The sequence below is a fragment of the Haliotis cracherodii genome, unplaced genomic scaffold, assembly GCF_022045235.1.
Source record: "Haliotis cracherodii isolate W230 unplaced genomic scaffold, xgHalCrac1.p SCAF_5, whole genome shotgun sequence".
NCBI classification, from domain to species: domain Eukaryota; kingdom Metazoa; phylum Mollusca; class Gastropoda; order Lepetellida; family Haliotidae; genus Haliotis; species Haliotis cracherodii.
Window position 1 is genome coordinate 21,371,946 of NW_027266308.1, and position 18,786 is coordinate 21,390,731.

The following is an 18,786-nucleotide window of genomic DNA, read 5'->3' on the forward strand; positions in this document are numbered from 1 at the left end:
GTAGGTTATGGGTAAACGTCTTTATTAGACAGATGTCTTTTTCACCGATCCCATTTCGCAGGTTATAGGCACTGACGTAAATTCAATCTTTCATGACATGTGTAACAAAGGGGCAGCTAGAGGTGTAATCAGTCCGTGAGATGAGATAAAAAAGGATCAGTAGCTCATCTGCTTGTTTTTCTGAAATGTTTGCGGCATTATGTCATACTAGAAATACTACAGGTTATTTTGTTTATGTTAACAAGAATAACAACACAACACGGATGTTTCATATTGATAGGCCATACCAGGGTAACAATCAGAATACGCGAAAACTGTTTATTCCACACTTTCTATATTTACCGAATATAACAATTGCATATTGACACATGATAAAAATCGCCCAAAGATGGACGAAGTAGACAACTTCAATATGGCTGCCATTCCAGGGATCGGATTTATGTGGGCCCTTTGCTATACCTATCGTTGAGATGTCCATTTACAAAACCATGGCGTTGCATCGGAACGCAGTATTTAATCACAATGAAATTTCACGTTATGAATAAAGCGTCAACATCCCTAGTTTCCTTTACTCGAACGCTTGGCAAATCAAAATGAATTATTCTCGACTGGGGGACAAGTGCCATCAAACTGGCGGTGTTGCAATGACAATGATAAACAAACGACAAACCGATCGCCTCATCACTTTAATTACACCACGCAATAGATTCAAATCTGCTCCTATTATCAATAGAGAGAATTCCGTACAATAACAGGAAGGCCAATTTCAACCCCTCCCGTTAAATACTTGCCCTTTGCAGCCCCAAAAACAAGTCGTCCTGTGGGTGTGCCCCTATCTGCCTACCAAATGTGACAAAGAACGGGATGTGCGCCAATGGTGTTACGTCATCCCTACAGGCGAATCAAGGTTTTCCCTCCGATTCACAGATGGCAGAAAACGTTCTTGGCGACGTACCGGCGTGAAGTATGCCAGAACAGCAAATCGTGCATGGTCGGCATGGGCGCGGTAGTGTCATGGTGTGGGATGATATTTGGTTATTGTGAATGGACATTTCACTGCGATATGCCGACTAGTGTTCGCTAGAATATTCGTGCCTAGGTCGTCTTGATTATCTCCGACGAGAGAAAAGGACATTGGACTTGCACACAAAGTTCCCTTACATGTGCCCAAAAGAGCATCTATGGGATGTTCCAGGGCGGAGAAAGTAGGCCAGGGATCCAGCACCCGCCAACATGGCCCAGCATGGGGCGGAATGGCGGACAATACTGAAGGGTAACCATATGCAATTTAACCAACAGTGTGCCATCAAGATGTGCATGGATTGCCCAACATGGTGGACATGCCACATATTGATCTACACCCGCAAACTAACTTAAAAGACATGTATCACAATTACACATTCACCATCATTTCATCAGTTCCCTTTCATGTATTGTCGGTAGTATATTATAATAAGGTGCGAGTACATGTTCGAATCTTCATAAATTACGTCATGAGAGAACAATGTTTAATCGTGAAACCACGCTTCGTTCATCATGGCTCTTTGCGATTTATCCTGTATCCATCTTACATATGGTACTAAAACACCAAAGTTGTTACGATTGATCTTAAGGACTCAATATGCTTTATTGTCTCGACGGTTAATAATCAAAAAGACTGCCGTGATGGAACGGTAATGCTGTACAAAACAGCATTGAGTCAAATTCACGAAAAACATTAGAGCAGCACCAAGAACCCTGTATCGTTATCGAAGGAGAAACGTCAAAACTTGAGTACAAACCAAAGGTCATCCTAAATCACCTATACATCATTTACACTTGTGCCCTCGTATTGCTGGACCACGGGTTATCTAGCCCTTTACGACGATCCCAAGTATCTGTTCAGACCCTCAGGCATGCTAGAACCTACGATTGTGGCTTCGTAGATTTGCCCTTATTATGTTTCTCGGTTTGTCAGCACCAGTACCATCTCCGTGGTCAAGAGGTAGAGCATCCGCCCGGAGAGCGGAAGGTCTGGGGTTCCATCCCCGGTCGCGTCATACCAAAAGACGTTAAAAGATGGTACTTGTTGTTACCCTGTCTGGCGCTGGGCATTAAGGGGCTAAAACAAGGACTGGTCGGCTCGGAGTCAGTATACTGTGTCTGAGTGTGGTATTCATGTTAAATTGCGGCGTGGTATCTCAGTGAGCTGGCACTATGAATCGGCATCAGTCCGGACTAGTTCAAGCAGCCACACACACACACACACACACACACGTGCATGCACGTCGCTATATAAGTGCAATAATCTTTTATAAAAGTTAAACCCCATTTCACCTCACTTTACCGTGTCAGCACCATGGGTTTACAAAAAGTGTCAAACGTCTAAGACGTGTAATTTGGCGTCTTCAGTAAAACAGTTATCATTGTTGTAGCCCGCTGTCCGCATTGAGAACCACAAATCAGTTTGAGCACATGTTCGGATCTTACGTCCATATATGAGTTTGGTATCTTCCCGATGCCATGATGCCATTTTGGGACCGGCCAGTACCTATTGTCACCATCCCGTCTACATGGGCATTCTGTCTGTGATTCATTTATGTGTGGTGTGTACAAGCTGAATCCGAACTCACCTGAGTAGGAAAGGTACTTCAGACTGATTCGACCGTTAAGACATGTGCTTCCAAATGTAACCATACGTCTAAATGTAAAGGCGCTATGATTATTCAACCGGAGGGGTCCTCCGCCGTGATATTGCTGGAGAATCGCTACAATAAACAATGCTCACTCACTAACTAACTGTGATGGATGGTATCAATTAGATTATCTTTCCCCTCCGTCCTGAAGTGGGTGAGTGAGTGAATGAGTATGGTTTTACGCCGCTTTTAGCAATATTCCAGCAATATCACGGCGGGGGACACCAGAAAAATGGGCTTCACACATTGTATCCATGTCGGGAATCGAACCCGGGTCTTCGGCGTGACGGTGAAGTGGGTGAACCTACGATACTGGCTCATCTTGAGGACGGTCAACTCCTGATTGCACACGACCGGTTGAGTCGGGTAGACACCTCACCTACAGCAACACGCGGGGTGGTACACGACTGATTGAAAATGTTTGGTAAATTTTAATTTCAGGACCGGACGAGTGAATTACCCTTTACGATACAATTAACAATTATTTCGGCTATATTCGATGGACGTATATTTTGAGAGGGTAGTGAGTTGTTCAACTCAGATGTCGCTTGGCAACGCCGATAAACGTCCTGGCCGAACGATTGTATCCACAAGTGGGAGAGACGTGACATTTGGTATAGGGAGAAAAGGTACAGGTAATCGACGTGATAATCGTGAGAATATCTTGTAAATACCAAACGTAACCCCCTTGTTCCTAAAATAGACTTGTCCGACAATGCCGAGGTGGGATTCTATTCAGGGAGTCATCATTATGAAAATAGGGTAAATATTGATAAAGCTTCCACATTTTATTAGTACCATTAAAGAGGCTGTGCAAAACGTTGATATCTCATATAAGATATGAACTACTCATGGTCGTTGTGTATCGTACAATACAACACTGCAGGGTGATTAAACCACTCGTTTATGTCTTAAATATGACGATATGACGCGATGAATGCTCGCCCTGGTGTGTGATTAGAGGAAGATAAACGTTCTGCTCACTTCAGTTTGAGATGTAAATATAATCTTTCTAGATTACATAATGAACGTGTTCTAACACTGTAATCAATATATAGCTAATCGAGCTCTAGTTTAAGGTTACATTGCGATTTTAAGAATATATGTAAAGTGGATGATATCGTATCTGAAGATGGATGTATCTGTTGGTACCAACCAAGACGATAAACATCGTTTGTGTGTCATACGAAAGAGAATGACTTAAAACAGATGATAAACAGTACCGTAAACCTGACAGTGCAATTATGCCGAAGAGTGTCTTCATGCCCGGTAGTTAATGATGACTGGGCATTAATGTCGATGCATGATTCGCGTATTCCTTGACCTCTTTTTAATCCTGGAAAACGAAGCGAATAAAAATGTATGTCGTCTTGAGGACGAATTCAAGGTGAGGCCAAATGTTGATGATTAAGGGTGATCAGACTGCTGTGGTCAAACCCTGGTAGACCAAATATTGTTAAGCATGTGTCTAGTTTCAACGTGTGCTTAAAACAGTGACGACACGTGTGACGCAATATCCCACGCAGATCCTGTTAAGTCGAACGGCAACGTTCCCGCAGTCCGGGAACTGATTGACTGAAGGTATCATTTGTGTATGGGGGTGGGGGCTTTCACGTGCTCCGACCAATGTGTTTATTTCCCGACAGATGTTTTTTCCCGAGGCTCTCAGCATGTCCAGTGAAAAGTGAATTATCTGGTTTTGTAAAACTCGAGTTAAAATGATTTTTTCAATGTTTTTTCCCCCGAAACATCACATGGCCGTTTCACTGTGAAAAACAAACAAGCGTTTTAGGGCAAATGAAAATCATTTGAACTCAGGTTTGACCTACATGGACCTAATCATGTGATCTGACAGCCTTTTTTTCATTATGAATAAATGTAAAAAAATGTCATTGAGTGAGTGAGTGAGTTACATAGCAGCATGTCAGTATTATGTTTCAAACTGATGCTGAATCTGAGACACAACTGAGAACAGCGCTCTATGGCGTCTTCGCTGTCAGTGTCACGTGTGTACACTGTATACTGTGCATTATGTACACTATCTATAGTTCGGAATTTAGAGGTCCAAACAAATTATGATTAGGGGTTCAAATCCCAGATTATGTTTCTAGGTTTGTCAGCACCATACCCGTGCTCGTGGATTTTTCCGAAGTAATCTCTTCGAGATTTCTCCCACATCAAGTTGACACGCCAGGATATAACTGAAATAGTGCTGAAAGTGGCATTAAACCAAATTCACTCACTCACGTTTTCGGTAGCAACCTCACTGTTAATCTAAACACAGCTTCGGAAACTGCATATATTGTTTTCCTTTGCTTCACTACTATATTTGACACGACACATGGCAATGGCTTCACGTTAACCTGATTGTGTTATACAAATGATGCACCGTGGCAACAGACTCTCCAAATGATAGCTCGTGTCAACAAAACAAGGTTAATGAAGTGAAGTCAGTATTTGAAATTGCCAAACGGGCGTGTTTTCAATGCTTTTATAGAAATATTTCCTTTCGGGGTAATGTGGAAAGCGGGGTAAAATCATGGTCAAACACGTATTCCATACACTCTGGCGGACCAATCTGAATGAAAAATTCTAACGTCTTATAGTAGAACGTACAATTAAAACTAAAATAAATGTACACGACTGTTTAAGATTGGCAACAGCAGGACAGAGTCATTGCAAACAAAACAACGGGAGTTTTTAGCTTTATTCGGTCAGGTGTTCATAATTCTGGTGATGTATCAACGTTGGTTCAGATACAGTAACGATCAGAAACGTTATACATGGATGCAACCGATGATGTCCATTGTTCAGTATAGGTACAGTAAATGTACTGGAAATTGAATTAATATATATACCAGATGCGCGCGACGTATTATGTATGATCACGATATGTAACACAATCTTGGATACACATGAGTGGGTCATCACGTTTCAAGCCCCTTCTACAGGGTTTTGTAGCTTGCAAAGTGCTATTGCAAGTCCAAGTTTCCCACTCTCGTTGCCAGTTTGCCATCACCAATCTTGTTAGAGAACACCTGTACCTGACTCTTGAACTCGTCAATCTGCACATAACATCCCTGTAACAACGAAATATCATTTGGTACTAACAAAATGTAATTGACAGAGCTCCCGACGTTCATACAGTTTGGCCCTCATTGTAAGAAGGTTCATACTCCAAAGAAACTCACACAAAGTGAAAGTCAATTCTTAAGTATTCGCGAAATGAACGAACTTAATTAAGAAAGTAAAGATATATAAATGCCAATCCTTAGTCGGTTGTTGCTACAGTTACCTGGTAATGCCTGATGCCATCATGAGGATTGTAACTTTCCCGGCCATGGAGGACACGTCTGTTGTTGAATGAGATCATGTCCCCTTCCTGCATACGGTGTCGGTACTGAGGGACGAATTAACAATATAAACAGTAGGGAAATAACGACATGTGATAATTATCTTATAATTATATTAGCTGCCAATAACTGGATACTGATGTGACTGTGAATTATGTTTACCTGTGATGGGAAGTTGTTTAACAAAGTTGCCATGACTTTGTAAGCTCTGAAGTATGGTTCCACGTCCTCCTAAAGCAATAGAAACAGAGAGAAAGTAGCAAAACGGTTCACAGACCACTCTCATCATTGTGAATATTATTCTAAAGAGTATTCTTTTCGTATTGCTGTCAAAAATAGTTGAAAGGAAAGAAACAAAGTAACAAAAAGGCAGCAAAAAATCAAGAACCTTCAATCATGAATCAACAACAATCATGCATTGAATTGTGATGTCGTTGCATATTACATTTAACGCATTGATGAGATTCGGTTAAAGGCCTGATTAAGTGGAGTTACCTGCGTTATTGAACGCAATTGTTTTTGTCTGCTCGGCCACTATGTTCGATCTGTGTATGTTGTAAAATAAAATTGATAGTTTGTATTATTTAGTACCTCTTTAACAAGCAGAGGACCACCAAGACCTGGGTGCCATGTAACGCCAACAATCTGAAACAGAAAACCAATACAGGCTGGAATATTATTCAGCAACACGACACACCATGCACACATGTATCAAAAACACAGAAATGTATGTGAACGTTACCTCTCCGTCACTGTTGAGGGATATATGCGGCCTTTGGTAAGACATGTGAACAGGAAAATCTCTGAAACATCAAGCCAAGTATAATAAACACAAAGTCGATTGAGTCTGATCTGAGTTTAGGTTAGGTGAGCTGAAATGGAGTTTATCGTCGCGTCCAGGATTATTCCATTTAAAAAGCGACGTGTGTGTGTGTGTGTGTGTGTGTGTGTGTGTGTGTGTGTGTGTGTGTGTGTGTGTGTGTGTGGCTGCTTGTACAAGTGCCGAGTTGGAAGTGCAAGTCCACTGCGATACTATGCCGCACTTTAACATGAATACCCCACTCAGACACAGTATTCTGACTCCAAGCCGACGACTGCTTGTTTTACCCCCTTAATGCCGAGCGCCAGACAGGGTAACAACAATTACCATCTTTTTACATCTTTTGTTTTGACGCAGCTGGGGATAGAAGCCCGGGCCTCCCGCTCACCGGGCAGATATCTACTTCGCGAGCAACTTCCATCATGATCCGAGTTGCGATTAGTTATTCTTCGCACTATCTATATTTAAAAGTGGGCTTCCTGATCTCATATAGAGACATTAGGCTAGATTTTAAAATATGAAGGTTTTTGACGTCATGAACGATGGATGACGACAGTGAGTTCTCATGACGTCAGGTGTCTACGTGCATCCACACAAACAATGAAAACAATGGAAGACATTAGCCAATCATCATTTATCAAGAACCATATGCGCATTAGGAATTACTGAAAATAGTTGCACCAATATACGTGCCACTTTGGAAACATGTTTACCTGTCATAGTGGACAGTTTCCCAGTTGACAGGTATCCGTACAAAGTCCTGGAACTCTTTTGGGTACTCCTCTCTAAGCCTGTGAGCCACATGGAACAAGTCCACGAAGAAGTTTTTACCTCCAGTCACTTGTTTGTCAAATCTGAAAAAAACGTGACAACCTTGTATGAGAAAGTTGTTTAGGATACAACTAAACTTAAATGTGTGATTTTGACAATGCTGTCTTCGAAATTTGTGAGTCAGTCAGTGCTCTCTTCTAAATGTGTGAGTCATTCAGTATTGTCTTTTTAATGTGTGAGTCAGCCAGTGCTGTCTTCGAAATGTGTGAGTCGGTCAGTAATGTCTTCTAAGTGTGTCGGTCAGTGCTGTCTTCCAAATGTTAGTGTTAGTGAGTATTATCTTTTAAATGTGTGAATCAGTCAGTAAGCCTTCTACTGTTAAATAAATGGCAATAACTTTGAAATGAATAAGGTGTGATCACCTTAGGCAGTGCAGGAACTGCAGCCCTGGAGGAGACTCGTACATTGGCTGGTCCATGTGTAACTCCAGTCTCACAGGCGTGTAGGCGAAATTGATAGGCTGTGGTGTGTCCTTAACGTCAAATATCTTGGGAAAATTGAAAAGGTAAATTTCAAAACGGAGTACTGAAGGAAAAGGGTAATAATGGCCAATATAATTATGAAATATGTTTTATATGCTTCTGGATGTCTGTTGGTGTGAGTGAGTAATTTAATGTTATCTAACGTAACTAGCCGCCACGTTTCAGCTAAAACAGGTTGACCTGAAATTATTAGTGTTTGGATCAGGCAAATCAATTACTGAATTGCATTATAGTGAAATGATGACGGGGAATAAGCAAATCACAGAGCAAATATACGCCTCAGGCAGCTGAGACTGCAATCAAAACAAATCCATTAAAATGGGCTATCATAAGACACGTATTATGAGCACGTTTGTCTTGTGCTTTTAACAACAATTTATGGACAATGGATGATTCTAAATTATTTCGTCTTATTAGCATCATCTAGTCATTTGATTTTTGTATATGAATGGTTATAACATGACACAATATACAGTATATCCCTACCTCCCCGTACACAGATGACTGGATGGGCGCTATTCTCTCTACCACCTGGTATAGAGGAAGAAATATCCTAATGAGAATGAAATATCCAAACTCCAAAAGTCTGTCTCATTACACAAACATATGTTCAGCTTAAATTATCATCACATAGCATTACGACATTATGCTTAAAGCTCGGGATAATATCATTAATCGTTGATTTGAGATTCAGTGACATTTTTTGGTTTCCTCATGTAAACACATTTGCTCACCTTTTTAATTGTCATCTCCTGCGTTGGTACGTTTTTCACCAGACATATTCCATACTTATTGAGATGGTTTAGCCATCTGGTAATACAAATGATGCATAATCAAATATGTGTGGATGTATTGTAATCAACCGATCCCTTTTTGTAGAACTGATCACAATATTTGCGAGTTAAATATCAAAATTCAACTTACTGGAATAGGCCGGTGTCACTGCCCATAACGTCACTGTACGCTACCTCGGGAATCTGAGCCTTGCGATGAAGAATAAATTAGTTCGCTTAAGTAATCAAGTAATCAGCAATCGGGACAAACAAAATAGCAGCAATTAATTTAAACTCCTATAGTTACGAATGACTCAGATGACACCAGGTGTTCACAGAATGGATGTTCATGTCCTCCCCGACCAGTAACATCCATATTGTAGGGTAAGGTCATGTAAACAGTCGACAACCTTCTAAGTGAATATATTCGAAGTAGAACTACCACAAAATTAATTATCTACAACACATGGCATATATGTATGTCTGTCCCAGACGATTTGTACCCTGAAGTGAATATGTTCAAGACATTGAACAAATTCACAATATTGAAACAAGTGACGATGTTTTCGCTGACCAGCATGATCGATCCTGTTGGTTCAGTGAACATCGTGGTCGAATGAATTCTTGAGGAAGCCTCTCCTAATTAATGTATTAGTAACACACCCGCAACGTCTCTAAGCGACGACAAGTCGAAACTGATGACTTACCTCCGAGCTAAAGACCATCTTGCGCTGATTTTTTATTTCAGTCAGTGATTTGTCTGAGTAGCTGTAATACTTCAGAAAAGGTACGGGAAATAACCCCGTGTGGTTCTTGTCATCACTCCAGATTACCTTGAGAACCTTGTCACCTGTGAAGTTAACCTTTGCCTGTCACACTTACACATACAAAATACAACCAACAATGTTTAGAAATGAAATTGTTAAATGTTGAAAAATTATCCATAACCACCTGTTGGTTACTCTGGTCACCTTAATCGTACTGCTCCCTTAGCCATTAAATCCATGATTTATCGATGATACTAAATTGAGGCAGCATCTTCCTAGCACATAACTTGGATATCCGAGGGACAACGTGTTTATATATTAATAATAACGTTAAGTATATTTGATTATGGAAAACTAATTGATTCGGCATGCAATATACGTAAAGGAAAGTAAGAGGAAAATAACTGATACCAATAGTGCTGCTTTATAAGAGATTAAGGGATGAATGAACTAAATGGCTATGGTCAACGAGAACATGTTTGTGCATACCGTCAAGCCGGGCATCTGACACAGTGGCGTCTATGTCAACGTCCTTGAAGTTCACTATGGGCTGGTTGGTGGATAGGCGGCAGGATGGACAGTGACAAGACTGACGCAGCCACATACTGTGATATCTGCAAAGAAAGCTCTGTACATACCATTGCAGCTGGGTCTAAAAGAAATAATGAACTACCCATTCTCTTATACCAGTGGTACACAATATTATTAAGTACAAAGAATAAGAACAGTATGCCATTTAGACATATTCTGGGACAGCTTGTGCTGAAGTGAACCCTAGGTGTTCAGTGTTGTTAGCTGTGGGTGTCTTCAGGTGCATTATATACAGGACATCAGTCTGCAACACACATATATCGTTCTGGGATGCATGGCGACATCTGTTTCAGTTTTATGTGTGGTTTAACTGAGGGTATGTGTTCTTGGGGCAGAATGATTTCAGTAGAAATTTGGTTTTTCGAATAGTCTCAATAGTCTCAAATTGTGTTCAAAGCTTCTGACAGATCTACACGTACGACGACAGACCGCTCTTAAAAATAGTGAATAGACTTGGCGTTCCTACAAGTGCCTTTAGGAATCCATATATAAATGATAAATGTGTGCAAACTTTCTTTTTCATTTTAAACAATGATACACTTGATCATGAGAAGAATACAGATGCGGCATAGGTATATCGGGGACCTAACATGTGATAAGTGCTTGGGACGGTGTGATAAATCTCCGTTATATGCCTGAGATACATATTACAGGATTGCTTCTTAATACCACAAGAGCATGTTTCTAACACCGATCCAAATACATACTATTGTATGGGTATCGGATAATACTTTTAAAAAAATGTTTGTTACAATCATCTCGTTATTGGCTTATATATGTAAAACACAGACATTTTTAATAAGTTACGTTATCTTAACATGGCTTAGATCTTAATCACTTACTTTGATATGCTACCGTCGTCCCATTTGATTTCAACATTTTTGCCACCGTCAACTGTCGTCACAGCAGCAACCTTGGCATCTGCTGACCTTGCAAACTGTCATGTGATACGATGGTATATACGACATGTTCTCGCAGTGCTGATTTTCTTTTGCTTCGTAAAATGAAAATCACAATTACCCTTTCAGAATAGAATCCCTACCTATTGCAATGGTAATGCAATTGCATTTTATATTCGAAAGACTATAAAAATTGTATTTTATATTCAAAATACTATTGAAAAAAGACAATATATATCAATGCAATAGGTTATTTGATTTGGTTATATATTCAATTGTTTCTGTAATAGTTATGTAAAAGAATGTACGCGCTTAGCAAACGTCGAATGCTGCTTTGGTTGTTTCTCGATTTAATGGACGTACCGCTGTCTTCAGAAATAGTTTCCTTTCTACCAGACTCTCATAACTGGACTTTGATGGCAATGTTGCTGGAAATTGAAAGGTATTGCCTGAAAGGACAGCAATATGTACACACACACACGCACGCACACACATGCACACACACAGATATAGATGAGTAGGTTATCTTAAAGTTAATGCACTTCATGATTTAAAATAAAAAATGATTTAACATAAGTTCAACTCTTTGAACGAGGGGAACATACCGTCACTCGAGGCAGACATTTTAAAACAAACACACACCAGAGTTTGCTGGGTTGATCCGATTCCAACTGGCCTGACATAACATGTGTTCATCCGGGCTTCTTATTTATTATTTATAGCCTTGTGTTATTACTTCTTTTTAACAGTTATCTAACACAGATAGCAATTTTGCGTCACCTGTTTACTTACGAGTATATTTATATACTTATGACTTTGGGAATCTAACTGTGAGTATATGGGCCAAGTAGAAAATATTGACAGACACTTGCGAAAAGGAAAGATCATATTATTCCATGACGGCCAATGGGTACTAATGTGCTGGAAATGTCTCTAAACCCCAAGAAATTGTCATGTCTAGTTTTATATGTGGACATTTAAGGCTGATAACATCACAGGCATGACTAAGTACAGATGTGAACCTTCGGTGAAGGCAGTCCTTAAATCGGGCAAGCAGTCGGAAATACCAACACCGAACACTGAATGAATTTACACTACACATGCTCTTCCTATGATGACACGTGCATGAAGGCGTGGGCGGTGTGGGCTATGACGTCCAAACTCATGCACATCACAATAAGACAACTGATTATTTGCGACAGGTGTAGAACGGTTTGTTTGCAAGTTCTGAAATCGATTTTGTGCTGAAAACAGGCTTTTATGACTTATGTTTCCGCATGGGATCTTTTGCATCAAAGTGTATATTTGTTATTACATAACACATCAATAATGTTCACAGCCCCGATAACCAAACTCACTCACTATGTAAGCATATGTACAATGACACGCTTTGCAATATTGAGGAACACAGGTTGATACATCACAAATGGCCCAGAAACTTAATTAAGTGATTCGATGACATGCAATGACAAATGAGAGAGAGAGAGTGAGTTACATGTATTTCCCATCCAATAATTAAAGACTTTTAACACCAAAGTCTATACATCCTGGTAAATAAAGCTAAACATAGTAAGACAGGGATAAAACTAGGGGTTCGACACAACTGGAGATTCGATACATCCGAGCGCGAGACAACGGGGTTCGACTGTATATTAAGTGTGCTGTCAAATATATTTTGAATTCGTACAGGAAAAATGTACATTAGTACTCCAAAACAGCAATTGTATCTTTTGGTATGTCTTCTATTGAAAGTAACACGTTGGACCTTGGCGGTGAATCTATATCACGCTACTACACAGGATTCGTTTGTATTATTTATCCTCCGCCTGTTCTGCATGTTCAATGTATAAATGTGTGTCTGCACACTAAGTGGTTGACGTGTTTAAACCTCGATAAGCTGAGAAGTCTGCATATGCCTTTGACGTACTTTCTGAATGGAGGTCAAGTTGACTTAAGGAACGGTGCTATACCTCCCAGACCTGTGTATGTCTGGAATAGCACGAGCAGTATCAGTGTAGATGGGATGCCTCAGCCGCTTCTGTGAAACCAGACTTTCAAACTTCTGATGGAAATGCTAAAGGTGCATTGGATGTTTCATAGGATTCTTAAATGGTGTTCTGATATTTATAAAATGTCTTACACAAGGTAAGAGTGGTTTTAGCAAGGGGAATAACTGGTATTGCAAGGAATGTCTCGACACGTGCTGTGACAAAGCTATTTTCTTGAGGCATTCAATAATGACATCAACATGCGTAAATACATTGGTGCTGGGAAGTATTAAGAGGAATGAAATATAAACAGTTATGAACATATGCATTTCAAATATTTCGTGCAAGGACAATACATTATTTTGGTCTCGAGTCACTTATAATCATTCTATATTTTCAAAGAAATGACAAATCATTTTTTCTGTTTCATGATACCAACATAGCAGAGCAAGAAGATGTTTTGCATAATTCAGTCACACATTTTATGAACTCTACCAGGTATGCTTTAATAGAAAGTGCTGCTTATAATGATTATTTTGATCGTGATGTTTCATGTGAAGGTATTTGTAATGAATTAATGATGCGTACAAAGGAACATCACCTGGCTAGAGCGGTGAACCAATGAATGTGTAGTCATGCAAGATAACTGTGTAATGGAACTGTCCACAGGTGTTTGTTCCCATCAAAGGACTTATGGTGTCATTTATAGATAATCTACTTAATTATGTCACTGAAAGTGGGCTTCTGTTCTCTCGTCTTGGTGAGTTGAGTACAACACATTTACATGTACCGTCTACTTCTCACCCCGGATTCAATACAAAGCAATACAATATGAAGGTGCTGCTCATGTTGCGGGGTTATAATTCAAATGAGCTGAAGTTACATGCGTGGCCCTTATCCTTGCCTATACCCACACATGGCAGTTACAAAACACGAACACGACAGCTGTTGTTATACGAGTCACATTAATTAAATGGCCAATATAGATCCAATGACGATATGTATGTAGATCTATTATTACACATTCACTGCAACACTTCTGTGCAAATTTTGGTTTAGTGTCACATTGTGTTGAATTGCCTTTTTGGGGTTAAATATTGCCTTAACAAAGAATGGTTTATTTTGATCAGTGAAATGGGTTCTTTAGTATTCATAAATTGTGAATATATGCCAAGGGTCGGGGTAAGGGTGGGGTGGGTATATGAGGGGTGAGAATCGGTTATGTGTGAATGATGATATATATATATTAGTCCCAGAACAAGATATGACATGTTTTAAACTTTATAACCTTATAGTCTGGTTTGTTACAAAAGCCTGACATGATAGATTGCACATTACATGTCACATGCCTATATTGGGGACATAGTTTCATATTGAAATTACAAAAAGGAATCATATGTGTGATTTGCTCAGTAAACTTCACTAGTTCGTGACTCAGACAGAACCTGCTACTGGGTCATCAATAGTCATGATCACGACCAGCTGATGTACACCATGCTGAGTGGCAGTAACAGAATTTCAAATATATTTACAATACCTGTGATGCTCGCAAGTCTTTTTGAACTGGAATCGACGGACAATCCAAGAAGACGACATTCCTGATTCCACCTTTGAATTGAATTTGGCAATACCTGCTTCCTGCAGAGCCGGATCACAGCGCGATACATGGTACTGCTGTGCTGAGTGCTACTGTAAGACATATATGCACGAAGGACGTGTGTATACCGAGTATTGCTGATTCCCTCCGTACACTGACCTCAATCCAGTGCGGGCCTTTTTCTGACATAGAGGTCATGGGTAAACCACTATACTGAACAGATGGTTTTTTTAATATATGGGTCGCGTATTTGTCTGGTCAGTACTAAATTACATTCGATCGTAAGTGAGGGAACGGTGTAAAACAGGGTAACAGAACATTTATTTCACCATGGGCTGAGATGAAAAAGTATCTGACGTCCATTGCTTATATCTGGAAACTGCCGCATTATATGTTATATAGTGGATACGAACATGACAATCAGATTTATACCAGACAGGTCATTGAATGAAAATAACAAAATGATATTGAAATACACGCACGCACGCACGCACGCACGCACACACGCACGCACTAACGCACGCATCAGCAACAGAGAGGGGAAAACCAGAAACAAGAAATAAAATCTATCCTCAAATGCAAATATTGTGAATGCTAGATTCCGTCTGAACCTGGGCCTTGAGCATTGTACATCAGAGGCTTCGGGAGTGGATGTATGCACATATACTTACTGTTTCTCTTATACAAACTGACCTTATTTCCAAAATATATATGCAAAGGTTGTTGTCTTCTGATCAGCTGCCATTTGTCCTCATGGCAAAACCACACAAATAAAACATCTCGGCCGGTCTGCTTTTGCTATTCCATGGGTACTGCAACCCTCATACGTCCTCCTAGTGACCACTTGCAGATACTCTCCTTGTGACAAATTGCAGATCCACTCCTAGTGACCACTTGCAGATCCATTCCTAGTGACCACTTGCAGATCCATTCCTAGTGACCACTTGCAGATCCACTCCTAGTGCTCACTTGCAGATTCACTCCTAGTGCCCCGTTGCAGATCCATTGAAACAACCCTAATGGATGTAGACAACTCTACAGCTTTATATCGGGAGTGTACCTGGTCTTTGAACGGCATTTAGAAGTGGTACACTTAAGAAAGAGAATATATGGATGTCAACTTTATTATTATGAGGAACACAACGTTTCGGAGTATATGCTTACTCCTTCATCAAGTGAATGAATGCCATGAGGCAGAGAGCATATATGTGTATATGTAAGGACAGCAAATCAATAAGATAACAACAGGTGGAAAATAACAAAGGGATTATACCTGATTACTATAGTAAGTAAACTATCCAAATAAAAATCTGATGTATTTTCTATATAAATACATGGCGCAGTGTCTCAATGGTATTGTATTTTCGAACCCAGCGGGACTATTACTCTCACACTCTCATGACATGTTATTTTAGTGAGAGATACATTTATTGAACCAAAAGCGTTATGTCATCCGGCGTAAAGGATCGACATATGAATGTTTATGAAACTACCACTTGTTTATTCCAGTACTTACAGGGGCGGTCGGGTAGCCTAGTGGTTCAAGCGTTTGCTCGTCACGCCGAAGACCCGGGTTCGATTCCCGACATGGGTACAATATGTGACGCCCATTTTTGGTGTTTCGCGCCGTGATATTGCTGGAATATTGCTAAAAGCGGCGTAAAGCCATACTCACTCACTCCAGTACTTACATAGGCGTGCATGTACGTAGCCTGAGACAAACCATTTAACATTCTGGTTTTGTCGCTCCCTCAGTAACAACAAACAAACGTTTTATGGTTATGAAAAATTGAACGAAGGATTTGTATAAAGTGACCTTACATATGACAAAAGTAACGAGCGAGCATGTGTGTGTGCGTGTTTGTGTGAGTGGATTTGGAGTCGAACGTGCAGAGTGAGGTTTCAAATGTGGGCGCTGGGCGCTGTTAATTTGGCAGGTATCCTACCTCGACATTGAAAAGACAGTCTGAGTGTATTTATACCTAGCCAGATATGTCAAATATATACTCTGCAAAAATAAGAAAATCAAAAGTAATTTTAGATCTATATTTTACATATCATATAAATAATCAACAGATGGTAATCGATTGTTAAAATTGGCACACATGATTTTCATTGTCCCAGGTTCCATATAGCACACATGGAACAGAAGACTGTTAAGTTGAAGGTTATCTGTTCTCAATATCTTGTTTCCACAACATTAGCGCCAAACGCTGATTGGCATCTTCGTCCCATGGAAGCAATCATGCTCGAATTGTGTCCTTGGGAATGTTCACCCACTCACCCACTTGCCGACACTACGTGTCCCAACTGTCGGATTTTCTTAGGTTGATGCTGAGATCCTCGCAGTCTTTCATCAAGTGTATAAACTGAATATTTGATTAGGTTTAAATCTTGAGACCTAGGAGCCAAGATGTTGTGATTCCTGAAAAAGGTCGTTGTCAGTCTTGCCGTGTGAGGTCGGGCGTTGTCTTGTTGGAAGATGACGTTCGCTTGTTTGCATAATGACAAGGAGGTGTGGCCGACAAATCACACCCGTGTAACGTTTAGCCGTCAAACACCCCAGAACTTGCAACAAGTTTGTTCTACCAGTGTAGACGATGCCCGCCCATGTCACCAACAAATATGTCCACTTCCTGTTTGCAGCCTACGCTGAAGGTCCGTCAAAATATCACCTGGCGGTGGTCGAGCGCGAATACCCTCAGCGCGCAAACGGTTCCCCACTGTCTGGGTGGATATCCTACACAATCCTGGTATTATTGTAGTTGTAGAGGAGACCGTGATGGTTCTTTTACGTAAGTGACGTACCCGTATGAATATGTCCTGTGCTCTAGTAGTGAAACGGATCTGGGAAGGTCCCGTGTGTCTGATAACGGTTTCACAGTCATGTAATGGCGTGTCGTGGCGTGTTTTCACTGTTCACTTGTTGTAAGATTGTGGTTGCATGCAAATTAAAACCCAACATTTTTATACGCAACTATTTGGTGTGAGTGACGATATTGAGGTAAACGGCATTGTTTGAGTATTTTGAGAGTTTTTTTTATCTGCATTAAAAAAATATCACATGGCTCTGTCATATTATCTTAAGATCATATGATCATATGTTTATTTGTTTATCCATATATACATTGTAAACATTTCCGGGCTGGTGGGGCAGCCTAGCGGTTAACGTGTATGTATGGAGCTCATTTATGGTGTTCTCAGTCTTAATATTGCTAGAATATTGACAAAAGGCGGTGTAGAAACATACTCACTCGCCACATCATTCTAAATATTCCTGATCCATGCCTGAGAGTATGTGCCTGCAGCAACCTGAATGGTTACACGTCTCTGCGTCTCTCATTAATTTCTTTTATTTACGCATTGATTGTAAATTCAATGCATCCACACTGATGGCCTTCGTTCTGCATAATGGTTCAATAGTACCAAAAGCAGATTGAAAACGTATCGTAGTGTGTCAAATAAATTCATCAGATTTCGTAAAGTACATCCCAAAGCATCGATATATGTTTAGTGATACTGATTCCTTGTCTGTTTAAAACCATAGTCAGCAATATTCCAGTATAAACGGCACTGTAATTCACCTGTTATTCGCACTTCAAGTGCCGCAAGGAGGGGTGCTATCTGACTGGTAAATAACAAAGAGCATAACTAAACCCACCATTCATGATTGCGAAGGTACGACGCCCTGACACAGCCATGAAATCATTGTGCTGAAGTTTGACAGCTAATTCCCTTCTAGAAATGTTGATAAATACCCTTACATTTCCGTGCTCTGAATAAGCAGTTTTTTTGTGTTCCTTTTCAGGAACTACTGAGAAATATTCCAGGCATATTCCGGCGGTCTGTAAGTAAACGAGTTTTGACAAGACAATCCAATGATTGTCATCATGACGTACATAAGGATTGATAACACCATCCTTGCAGAAAACCAAGATCCAATTACCCTAATCACTACCTCAACAACGAGCATACCAGAACCAAGTTCACATAGGAGACGAAATAAAACT

General features: G+C 40.2%; 1 protein-coding gene across 3 annotated transcripts; it reads right to left on the minus strand.

The window, feature by feature from the left end:
- Positions 1–5,368: 5,368 nt before the first annotated feature.
- Positions 5,369–14,879, minus strand: LOC139442905 (gamma-butyrobetaine dioxygenase-like). Of its 3 annotated transcripts, none has more exons than XM_071223816.1 (15): positions 14,717–14,879; positions 11,555–11,619; positions 11,135–11,229; positions 10,191–10,315; positions 9,642–9,784; positions 9,086–9,144; positions 8,896–8,971; positions 8,648–8,692; positions 8,042–8,166; positions 7,562–7,702; positions 6,771–6,831; positions 6,620–6,673; positions 6,191–6,259; positions 5,971–6,075; positions 5,369–5,755 (listed from the first exon to the last, which is right to left on the minus strand). In XM_071223816.1, exons 1-15 carry the CDS (start codon positions 14,877–14,879, stop codon positions 5,648–5,650), a joined length of 1,434 nt encoding a protein of 477 aa, XP_071079917.1. In that variant the 3' UTR covers positions 5,369–5,647. The 3 variants fall into 3 exon arrangements, with proteins under 3 accessions (XP_071079917.1, XP_071079918.1, XP_071079919.1); XM_071223817.1 differs by lacking the exon at positions 14,717–14,879 and adding an exon at positions 11,834–11,887; XM_071223818.1 differs by lacking the exon at positions 14,717–14,879 and adding an exon at positions 11,797–11,867.
- Positions 14,880–18,786: the final 3,907 nt, after the last annotated feature.